Source organism: Mustela erminea, chromosome 20, assembly GCF_009829155.1.
Source record: "Mustela erminea isolate mMusErm1 chromosome 20, mMusErm1.Pri, whole genome shotgun sequence".
In the NCBI taxonomy this organism is placed as follows: domain Eukaryota; kingdom Metazoa; phylum Chordata; class Mammalia; order Carnivora; family Mustelidae; genus Mustela; species Mustela erminea.
In genome coordinates this window covers 28,978,839-28,990,547 of record NC_045633.1, presented here as the reverse complement: position 1 = coordinate 28,990,547, position 11,709 = coordinate 28,978,839, and the positions used below count along the sequence as shown (strand labels likewise).

The following is an 11,709-nucleotide window of genomic DNA, read 5'->3' as shown; positions in this document are numbered from 1 at the left end:
CCGACACATTCACTGTGATGAATAAACCTCGTTATTACGTCGTCAGGGATGCAGCTCGGGACCAGCTCTGTGCACCAGGCCCTTGCGTGCATGGCTCCATGAGGAAGAATGTGTTACACCACGTTCACTTTTTAAATATTTTACTTAAAATGCATACTGTGTATTTAAGCTATGAGGAAGCTCTGTGCACCAGGCCCTTGAGTGCATGGCTCCGTGAGGAAGAATGTGTTACACCACGTCCACTTTTTAAATATTTTACTTAAAATGCATACTGTGTATTTAAGCTATGAGGACAAACTGGGAAATCTTTGTAGATATTTCAACAAATATACCATGAATATATTTTCCTACACCAATGTACACTATCTACTAGCCTTTCCATCCCAGTTATGTAGCAAACGCACAGTGTGCTAAAGAATATGTGCTGAGCAACAAAAACTGGTGTCACAAATGATCCCAACACATGAAAAATATGGCATTTCACCTCCATGTGCAGGGCTGGCGTTCACATACAGGCTATCGGGCTGACCACTGGAAAGCAAAGGTCCTTACTGCCACACCATATACTGTGAACCAGCAGTGGAGTGATGATCCGTGAATAACATAAATCAACCTAAACAAGATTTAATGTCATGCATTGTAAAAAGGAAGGCGTATCTGACATCATTATTGGGCTCTAAGGGTTCTTCTGTCAATGATGTAACCATTTGAGGAAACATACACATTTAATTGTTTGAAGTTGGTTTGTAGTGCTCAAACTATTTACATCAAAATTTACAGAAAATAAGACCAATCTCTATCCGTACTTCTAAACTGGCGATTTACCTCAAGTCCTTCTCAACTGCATAATTCCTACAAAGGTACAGCTCTGTGTCTTCAGCTGTCCCTAACACAGCAGCCTAAACCAACTGGCTCCAAAGTAAATTTCATCTACAACCGAAGCAGCAGTCCAGGGGCCGAGGAGCCGCGCGGCTGGGCGGGTCAGGGCTCTGCCATGACCGGGTCCCCAAATCTCCCCGTCCTTCTGCTCTGCCACGCTTAGACTCTAATTCTGTGCTGAAGGGCACAGCCGGGCATCACACGCAGCAAAGGCAAAGGTCCACAACAGATGCTTCACCCTGCACGGTTCTTTCCTGGAATCTTGAAGGGAACCTTTTCCAGAAATAACCTGTCAGATATCTCCTGTTTATCTGCACAGAGCTGGGTCCTTCGACCATTCTAAACCAATTGCTGGCAGTGAGAAAGGGATTATCATTATTAGTTGAAACTAGTCAGGAACTCCCCCCAACCCACGAGGAGAAATGGAGCCCCAAATTCTGCTAGCGAACAGTAAGGAGTGACCAGGGTCACTCAGCATCGTCTGCCACAAACCCATAGGAAGAGGTCATTCAGAAGGAATAGAGCACGATATTTAAAAATACTATCCTATCAAATAAAAATACAGAAAATTCCTAAGTTACATAGTATGTATGTTCTCCACACTTATGTCAGCATCCAAATAAAATAGATGGAAAAAACTGATACAAATGGAAATACCTTAAGTACTTAAATATTTAAAGTAAATATAATTATAGAGTACAATGAATACTACAGGTGCTTCATACTACTGGAAATGTCTCGCATTAACAACTTAAAGTTATCTATGCACTTCTCTATTGTATGTGTGAATTTCTAACTCCTGCTGACTCAGATACAGCTGAACATGTTATAAAAAACACTGGCTTCTTTACAGAAGACTCTGTTCGTTAACAGCGATCAAAAACATTTAAAAATGCCAAGCAAGTGTACGAGAAGCAGTGTACTTGAGACTATCAGATGTCAGCATGGTGACCGTTTCAGGGTATTGGGATACGAACACGGTGGAGCTTAAAATGGATAATCTTACTGCGTCTTCCGAATTATTCTAATAAGGATACAGTGGCTTTCCAAATAGGATTCAAACTGAACATACACTTCCTGTAATGCAGCACCCTAAAAAGCAAGCACAGAGACTGAAAACCCCTCAGAAACCTAAGCCCTACATGCCCAGGAGCCGCTCCCGTGTGAGTGTGAGGTTGCTACGCTGCGGTCTGGATCGCTGTCGCCGCTTTCACAGCTTCTATTTACACAAGTATCTTTATCGTCTGTATTTTTGTTTTCAAAAAGCTTGATACTACGTCAGAAACGTAACATTTAATACGGATAATTTCCAAAGGAGTAGGTTTCCCGCCTTCTTTAAAACGGAGAGATTTTTTCCCTTGGTATGAATTCCCTGATATGTAAAACAGTCTAAGTCCACGGTGAAGTGCATACTCGTTCTGAATGCTTACGAACGTTGATCCCTGTAGAGTTTGGAATCCGACAAGTGCTGTGGTCTTGTTACAGTTGTGGTTCCTACCCTGTGAACTTTCAGGCCTCGAGTCTGACTAACACAAAGCCTTGAGCACAACACCCGTGTGAGCGCTGACGCACGTCAGCAGGCATCTCCCACTCACCACACGGAAAGGTTCTCCGACTTCAGAGAAGCCTCCCCACATCCAGAACATTCACATTCCCTCTCCTGTGAATCCTCTGATGGCTATTGAAGGCTGATTTGTGGTAGAATTTCTTCCCACACTCGTTACATTCGTAGGGCTTCTCTCCGGAGTGAGTCCTGTAGTGAACAGTGAGGTAGGACATCCGAGAGAAGGCTTTTCCACATTCGTTACATTCAAAGGGCTTCTCTCCCGAATGGATCCGGTGGTGGATGGTGAGATAGGACATCTGAGAGAAGAACTTCCCACACTCGTAACACTCATAGGCTTTCTCTCCTGTGTGTGTCCTCTGATGTCTATTAAGGGCTGAATTCTGGCAGAAGGTTTTCCCACACTCGTTACATTCATAGGGCTTCTCTCCTGAATGAATTCGATGGTGTATGGTGAGGTATGACATCTGAGAGAAGAACTTTCCACATATGTAACATTCGTAGGGCTTCTCTCCTTTATGTATCCTCCGATGTCGGCAAAGGGCTGAGTTCTGGTAAAAGGTCTTTCCGCACTCGTTACATTCGTAGGGTTTCACTCCTGAATGAGTTCTGTGGTGTATAGTGAGGTACGACAGCTGAGAGAAGAGTTTTCCACACTCGGTACATTCGTACGGTTTCTCTCCGGTGTGCACTCGCTGATGTCTCATGAGGGCCGAGTTCAGGTAGAAGGTTTTCCCACACTCGTTACACTCATAGGGCTTCTCTCCCGAATGCGTCCTGTAGTGTACAGTGAGATAGGACAACCGCGAGAAGAATTTCCCACACTCGTTACATTCGTAGGGCTTCTCTCCAGTGTGGGTCCTCTGATGCGTGGTGAGTGTAGACTTGCGGCAGAAGCACTTTCCACACTCGTTACACTTGTAGAGTTTCACGCCCGTGTGGATTTTCTGATGGTCGTTAAGTGCGGACTTCTGGGAGAAGGTTTTTCCACAGTCGTGACAAACGTAGGGTCTCTCTCCTGAATGCGTTCTCTGGTGTTGTGTGAGGTGTGTCTTCTGGCAGAAGGATTTCCCACAGTAACTACATTCATAGGGCTTCTCTCCTGAGTGAGTTCTCTGATGCTGAATGAGGTGTAACTTCTGGTAGAAGGTTTTCCCGCATTCGTTACATTCGTAGGGCTTCTCCCCGGTGTGTGTGCGCTGATGGACAGTGAGGGTTCCCTTCTGGCAGAAGGATTTCCCACACTGATTACATTCATAAGGTTTCTCTCCTGTGTGAGTCCTCTGATGGATAATGAACTTTGACTTCTTACAGAAGGATTTCCCGCACGCGTTGCATTCATAGGGCTTCAGCTCCATGTGAGACCTCTCGTGTACGCGGAGGTTGGACATTTGCAGAAAGGCTATTTCAGATTCATTCCACTTATAGGGCTTCTCCTCCATGTGATTAACAAAAACTGTATCCTTCTGAAAGGCTTTCTGGCATTCAATATATTCAAAGGGTTTCTCCAAAATATTAATGTTATGATAAATACTTTCTTCATTTAGACTATAAGCGTCCCCATTTTGATTAAATCTGTAAGACTCATCTCCCGGATGAGTTTTCTCAAGTTTAATCTGGGGAAGTGGTTTCCCACATGCACTACATTCATCAGGCTTCATTCTTGCATAGCTGCCATCACTACTAATATATTCTGAAATAGATTTCAAACTCTTTTCACACGAGTCACATTTATAGGACATTTTTCTTGAAGGAATGGGATTCGTTTCCGCATTAGAAGTCTTACCAAGAACATTACCTCTCTCTTCAATCAGGGTTTTGTTGTTGGATACGGCTTGTCTTGAATATTTGCTTTCATTTTCCTGGACTCTCTCTCCCAGAACATCAGCTTTCCAGACTTCTTCTAAAAAAAAGGCGAAATAAACAAAGTTTTGTATCTATTCCCATGTAAGTTACGGAAGAGGGCTTACATGCAAGCGTTTTATTTTAGCATAGATGCTAGCTGCATGGACAGATGAAAATACTTCCCAGTGTACTTCTTTCCTGTACAGTTATGGTTTGAAATAAACACATACAAGCATGCATGCGCACGCACACACACACACTGACACACCTCTGAGGTGAGGAAAGGGGAAAAACACAAGCACCTTTGATCTTTGCTACTTTATAAGATTTTGTTCCAACTGGGCATAGATGGTAAGATGTAAAAACACAGAGCAATGATGGGAAGACAAGGGACACTGGATGAACAGATGGGCAGCTGATAGGCAGACATGGACGGATTCACACCAGACGGGGTGAATGAAGGGCCCCAAGGAGCAGAGCCAGGTGAGGAAGGGTGGACAGGCCCCCCGGAGGCATCAGGCGCAGGGGAGGGGACCGGCACTTTGCAGCACGCCACTGCACAGCAAGCGGGAGAGACGGTCGGTCTCGGGCACCATCTCCTTTCACTGAGATTCTTGTGGCAGCACTCTAACCAGCCCAGATCCTTCCAAACCATTCTGCCCAGATTCTGCACAGCAGGGTCAAATCCACTTGCACCCAAACCTTCTTCTGTTTGGAGGAGCACCTGTGAGGCCAGGGTTCCCATTCCCGGTGGTTCTGTGTCATGTGTTAGGAGAGCCCCAGGAGCTCATGTCCAACATGAAGGATAAAACAGACCAGAGCGTGCCAGCCCTTCTGAAGTGCAGGATTTCATAAACCCTATGTGATGTTAGGATTTAACCTGAACTCAGTCGAACCACGGAACTCTGTTTCCATTTGGACAATACAGCAGACGCTCTGGCTGGGTGACCTGGGGGAGTCCTTACGTCGCCCTTAGCTCACGATGACCCCCAGGTGACGCGTAGACAATGGTACCTACATTCTAGGGTCTTTGTAGGTGACATAAACTCATGAAGTGCTCAGACCAGCATCTGGCACAAGACACATGTAACACAGCAACTAGTTTTCCCATTTTCAGTCTCCTGGCGATTTCCTTAAAGGAGTCTTGCCTCTGACATAGCGCGGTCACTGCATTCTGAGAACAGACTTCACCACTCCTGAGTTTCATCTGGTTTCACTTTCATTTATAAACCTTAAAAATCAGATTTCCCAAGCTGCTCATTATTTTTACTTATCTTACAAGTTTTTAGATGAACCAGATGACTGTGGTTGCTGTCATCCACATCAAATGAAACTATGCTGACCTTGTCCTCCCAAAACTACAGCTCCCCTGAGTCCACTGCCAAGACAGGACAGATAAAATGCGGGAAACATCTGACCAAAAATACTGCTCACCTAGATTCACGGTATGATTCCAAACTGGGATTATACTGATCTACAAATACTTTCTGCTCCAGGAAAACCAAGCTCTTTGTTGGGCAAAGTGTGTCACCTGATACACACGAGGGGGGCTGGGTGTGGAGGAAGAGACCAGCACTCGGCGCTACTCTGCTTTGCAGCAAGCTGGGAGACACGGAGTCCCATGTCGGGTGCCAGGGGCTGCTTCTGAGATCGCTGGGGTGCCAACAACGCCCAGCAAACGTTCAAACCCAAGTCTCTGCTCTTACTGCTTTATATAGTTCACCTGACCTCCAACCCTGACCTACTCAAAACCTCTCAGGGAGGGAGTCTCTGTGTTCTCAAAACAAAACCAAAACCAAAAACTGCTTAAATCCTTTCTCACTTCAATCAGCTCCATTTCCCCTGAAAGCTGAAAATAATTACCACCCCCACCACCAACAATGACTTTAGCACACTGGTTCAGCCATGCACTGGACCATCAATGGTCCACGTGAACGTGGAGTTCTAACTTACACCATGCAATACTCCTTTCTTAACCAAATCCTGTCTCTTAGAAAGTACGACTCTATTCCCTGTTTCCTTTGAGCCCCTGAACAAAATCCGAGGTTTGCTCTTCATCTGAATCCTGTGGGTATGCTTCAGGCACCCGCGGTATAAATGGGGATGTGACCCAGGCCATGCGTAGTCAGAACCGCTTACGGATTATTTCTCAACAGATGGACAAGAAAGTTCTGTCACCTACCTGGCTCCTCAGATACTCGGGTGCACACTACATGGTACATACCAAGGCAAGAGAGAACACACTACACACTGATTTGGGGAAGAAAAGAAGCTCAAGGGTGCCTGGGTGGCTCAGTGGTTAGGCCTCTCAGCCTTCGGCTCAGGTCACCATCTCAGGGTCCTGGGATTGAGCCCCACATTGGGCTCTCTGCTCAGCGGGGAGCCTGCTTCTCCTTCTCCCTCTGCCCCTCCCCACTGCTCATGCGCTCTCTCACACAAATAAATAAAATCTTAAAAGAAAGAAAAAAGCACAAACAATATATATATCCTACCAAATAACAGATTACTTGATCAAACCTAACTTTTTTCAAGGTGTGGCCATGAGGCAGAGTCCCTCTGAGAGAAGGAGCAGACGGAGATAATGGTAAGAGCCAGAAGGAAAAACTTCAAGGAGGGGTTGGGAAAACTGAGCCCGGACGGGAAGAACGTGTCATCGGACAGAGCAGACCCCTCTGAAGTGAAGTGACAGGGACAATAACCACACTAACAGAAGACACTTAGGTGCGAGGACCCCATGGAGTGTACCAAGGGCTGTGGGGAAGCACAGAACATTGACTTTCCAGGCAGCACAGGGAAGAGGAGGAATTCGTACCCCCTTGGGAAGCAGCAGGGGCTCACCAAAGGCTCCTCCTGGGCGACCAGTGATAAAATCGACTGGAAACGTCGAGGAACTCGTTGTGCAGGTGCAAGGGGGTGCGGGACGGCCACCACAGGAGAGGCTGGACAGGAGGACAGGGACGGTAAAGCAGAAACAAACAGGCCAACAACAGCCCTAAGGACAGAGGCAGGAGGAGACCTGGGAGGAACTCAGGAGCCAGAACACACCACAGGCGGAAGCAGATCCGTCGGGGGCATCTTCTGGAAGGTGGAGGGAACAGAACTCACTCCCATGCACCACACGCACTGAGCGCCTGATGGGACAGGATGCTGGTCAAGCACTGGGACAGAACAGGGAGTGAGAGACAAGATGGACACGGGTGTCCGGGGCAGGCAGGAGACCAGACACCGCTGTCACCAGACGTAAGAAGCGCCGGATTGCGGGAAGGACGAGCAGCACAGGCCACAGGTGAACTGAACACACCGGCTCAGGCACAGGTGAGGGTTTGGAATCTGACCTCAGAGAAGGGGGACGTGAAACCGGGGTCAGAAACCAGTCTGAGCCATTTCACAGAAAAGAGGAAGAAAAAAGGGAGCAAGAACCGAAGAGTCACATCAGTCCCTTCTCGACAACAGGCTTATGAAGGCCTAAGAAAGAAAGAACCCAGGGATGGAAACGCCCTGGGAGCGAGCAAGACGCCAAGGCTGGGGGAAGAAGGAAGTGACTGGGCAGGGGCTCTGGGAAGAGGCAAGCATGGCAACGTTCTGCAAACACAGGTTCTCGTGGGGGAAGGAAGAAGGCGCTGGGAGAGGGACTCGGGGAGCTGGAGCACACAGGTGACTGTCTGTAGTCACGTCTACACGTTCGGGACCATTAACAATTCCCGGGAAAAACACTTCCAAGTTACCAGGCTCCGCACTGCCTGCACTAACACACCTGGGTAACTCTGTGGTAGGAATTCTCCTTCTACTATCCATGGCTCTTCTCCTTGCTCCAACTTGATGATAACTTCCGGTTTGATAATGTGACAGCCTGTTAACAGAAACGAAAGAGAACTTGAGCCTGACTGCTGGGCTGCTGGGTCTCTGTTGTCCGAGGACAGTGATGCCTCACGACCAGCACCACAATGAGGACCTTTCACTGGGGAGGTGAAGACCAAAATGCCCTGCCTGCTGCCCAAAACAGACCACTCACGTTTGTCCCGTCAAACTCCAAGTTAGAGTCGGTAACATTTGAGGGAAATCCCATGTATCTTAGCAATCAAGAAAGCGGGCTCTCCTCACCCACGGAAACGAGATGGCTGTAGTTCTCCAGCATCACATCCCGGTACGTGGTCTTCTGCTCGGGCTCCAGCTGCTGCCACTCCTCCTGGGTGAAGTCCACGGCCACGTCCCTGAATGACACTGGCCCCTGCAATGGCACCGGATCGGAACTGGATGAGGTGAAGGCAGACGAGGACAAGAGCTTACCAAGCTCACTGGTCAAGTTATCTATGAACATTGTATACCTTCCTTATTGTGGAAAGAAAATAAACATAGCAAAAATATGCCAGGATGAGTTCATTTAGCATACATAAAAAAAGAAAATACCGTTTTGCACTATGAGCTAGGAACAATCCTGGCTGCTGGGGACACAGACCAGCAGACGCAGCTGCCGCCCTGAGGAAAACAGCACTGAGGAGCACTCCCACGGATGCAGGATGAACTTTGCTCCTTTTTGCTTCCAGAACATTACCAATGTCGGTTCTCCTCTCACCTCTCCCACTGCTCCTTCTATCTCCTTTGCTGGCTCCCCTGTTCTCCAAGTCATCCTCAAGTTAGAGGGCCCGGGGCTCTGTTTTTGGTCCCTTACTCTGCTGTCTGCACCCAACTGTGATCCCACCGGATCGCCTGGCTTTAATTCCCTCCCACCTACACGTCAGTATGTCCAAACCAGCCACCCCAACTTCTCTCCTAACTCCAGACACGTCCCAGACCCAAACTGAACAGCCTGAAATTCCACCGCTATTTCTGTTCATACCTGTTCCTACTACAGCTTACAGAAGCGATACTGGCCACAACTGCCAACGCCACAAGCAAGTCTAGCAACAGACAGCCCAATCGTGTGCTTTATTGCAGGGTAAGCCTACCCGGGTCTGACAGAGCTGCCACATGAATTGTCAGTAACGATGGGCTTTGGCCATCTCTAATTCCCACTGGAGAACTCAGAACCCCCTTCCTCCCACCCACATTCCAGGAGAGCGGGAGCAAGGTCCTGCAGAGGGGCACACAGCTCAGAACAGACCCAGAGACTGCCCAAACCACACTTTAAAACATTGATCTTCTGAATCAACTGTCCACTCAAATACACCAGTCATTACAACAGTCCCGCTGTATCGCAACCTCTAAAATAAAGGTAAGAGTGGTGCCTATCACATCACATAATACCAGCATCAAATGGGCTAATCCATGGAAAAGCACTTAGCCAAGTCCTTGGAACATAATACACACTTCTCAATGACACCTACGTATTACTGATACCTGTCCCTTATCCACTCTTTCCAAATAAGGACAGAAAGTAGTAAGACAAAAGTTTAAGCAACTAAAGGTAATGCAGCTGTCAAGTTTATGCAATTACCAAGGAAGGATTATAAAAGTGTCCCCGTGTTAAGAAAAAGGCCCTCGAGGGAGAGGAAGCAAGATGGTGGAGGAGCAGGAGACTGAAATATCATCAGGTCCCAGTTCAGCTTGATAGTTATCAAACAGTTCTGAACACCTACAAACTCAACAGTAGATAGAAGAGAAGAACTGCAATTCTAGGAACAGAAAATCGACCACTTTCTGGGAGGCAGGACGTGCAGAAAAGTGAATCCAAAGCGATGGGGAAATAGACAGCGGGGGGAGGGGTCAGCTCCCAGCAAGCGAGAGCGCAGCGGAGCACAATATCGGAACTTTGAGAAGTCTTCACCACCGAGGGACATCACTCCAGAGGCTAAGCGGGGCTGGAGCTCTTGCGGGGACAGTGTGGTCTCAGGACCCACAGGGTTGCAGAAAGACCAGGGGTGTCTGAGGATGGCAGAGCTACCAGGTATCAGAGCGGGGAAGCTGGCTGCAGAAACAGAGCTGAGCAGTGAGCTCTCAGTCAGGCTTACTGTAAACTGTGATCCAACACATAGTCAGACCACTACTCTTCGAGAAGGGACCCCACAAGTGGTAGATCGGGAAGACACCCTCCTTCTTCCTCCAAGAGGAGTGGCGCAGAAGTGCACAGCAGGAATCTGCTGGGTTTGGAGACTCCAAGGACCCCATTTGGAGATAGAAATGCTCAAGATAGAAATGCTCAGTCATGGGCCAGGTGAGCTCAGAGTGTGGCCAGAGACCAGGGAGATGGGAGGGACTGACTGCTTTTCTCTGAGGATGCACTGAGGAGTGGGGCTCCGAGCACCCGACAACTATGGGGCTGGAGATTGGGAGGCCACCATCTTTGCTCCCGTCCTCCAAAGTGGTACGGAAAGTGTTCAGGGAACAAAGGCTACCAAGAGTGAATCTGAGCAGATTATGTAGCCCAGCCCCTGGCAAGGGAGGTGCCATTCTGCCTCGGGCAGAGACATTTGAGAATCACAGCAATAGGCCCTGCCCCCAGAAGATCAGCAAGGATATCCAGCCAAGACCAAGCTCACCGATCAAGAATTGAGGAACTGGGGGCACCTGGGTGGCTCAGAGGGTTAAAGCTTCTGCCTTCAGCTCAGGTCATGATCCCAGGGTACTGGGATCGAGCCCCGCATCGGGCTCTCTGCTTAGCAGAGAGCCTGCTTCCCCCTCTCTTTCTACCTGACTCTGCCTGCTTATGATCTCTGTCAAATAAATAAATAAAATCTTAAAAAAAAAAAAAAAAGAATTGCAGAAGTGGGTGCCTGGGTGTCTCAGTGGATTAAAGCCTCTGGCTTCAGCTCAGGTCATGATCTCAGGGTCCTGGAATCAAGACCGGCATCAGGCTCTCTGCTCAGCAGGGAGACTGCTTCCCTATACCCTGCCTACCTCTCTGCCTACTTCTGATCTCTGTCAAATAAATAAATAAAGATCTTAAAGAAAAAAAAAAAAAAAGAATGAACGAACTGTGGAACTCCAAATCTAGGGGAAAGCAACACATAGAATTCATGGCTTTTTTCCCATGATCCATTAGTCTTTCAAAGTTAAATTTTCTTAATTTTATTTTTTTCTTATTCTATTTTTAAAGTTTTTCCTCTTTCCTATTTAATGGTTTTTAACTATTTTATCTTACCAATACCTTTTGAAGAAATCTTTTCAAATTTTCATTGTGAGGGTCATATTTTATCTCTTCATTGTATTTAACCTTATTTTTTTATATACATATAGGGCTTTTTTTTTTTTTTCTTTAAAATTTTGGGATACAATTTCTTCTAACAGATCAAAATATACCCTAAATCTAGCCTATGGCTTTTAGTCTCCAGCCTGATCACACTCTTTCCTCTTTTTTTTTCTTTTTTCAACTACATTTTTTGCAATTCCTTTTTAAGAATCTTTTTAAATTTTCATCCTTACCGGCATATTCCATCCCTTCACCGTGACTTTCCTTAAAATTTTGGGAGGTACTTTCTTCTAAG

General features: G+C 47.1%; 1 protein-coding gene across 1 annotated transcript in view; it reads right to left on the bottom strand.

Annotated features, from left to right (window-relative positions):
• Positions 1 to 706: 706 nt before the first annotated feature.
• The window catches only part of ZNF12 (zinc finger protein 12), a 31,955-nt gene continuing 20,952 nt past the window's right edge, over positions 707 to 11,709 (bottom strand). Inside the window, 4 exon segments of the mRNA XM_032326977.1 lie at positions 707 to 2,541; positions 2,544 to 4,346; positions 8,043 to 8,138; positions 8,390 to 8,516. Coding sequence (XP_032182868.1) covers positions 2,471 to 2,541; positions 2,544 to 4,346; positions 8,043 to 8,138; positions 8,390 to 8,516 — 2,097 coding nt within the window. The 3' untranslated portion in view covers positions 707 to 2,470.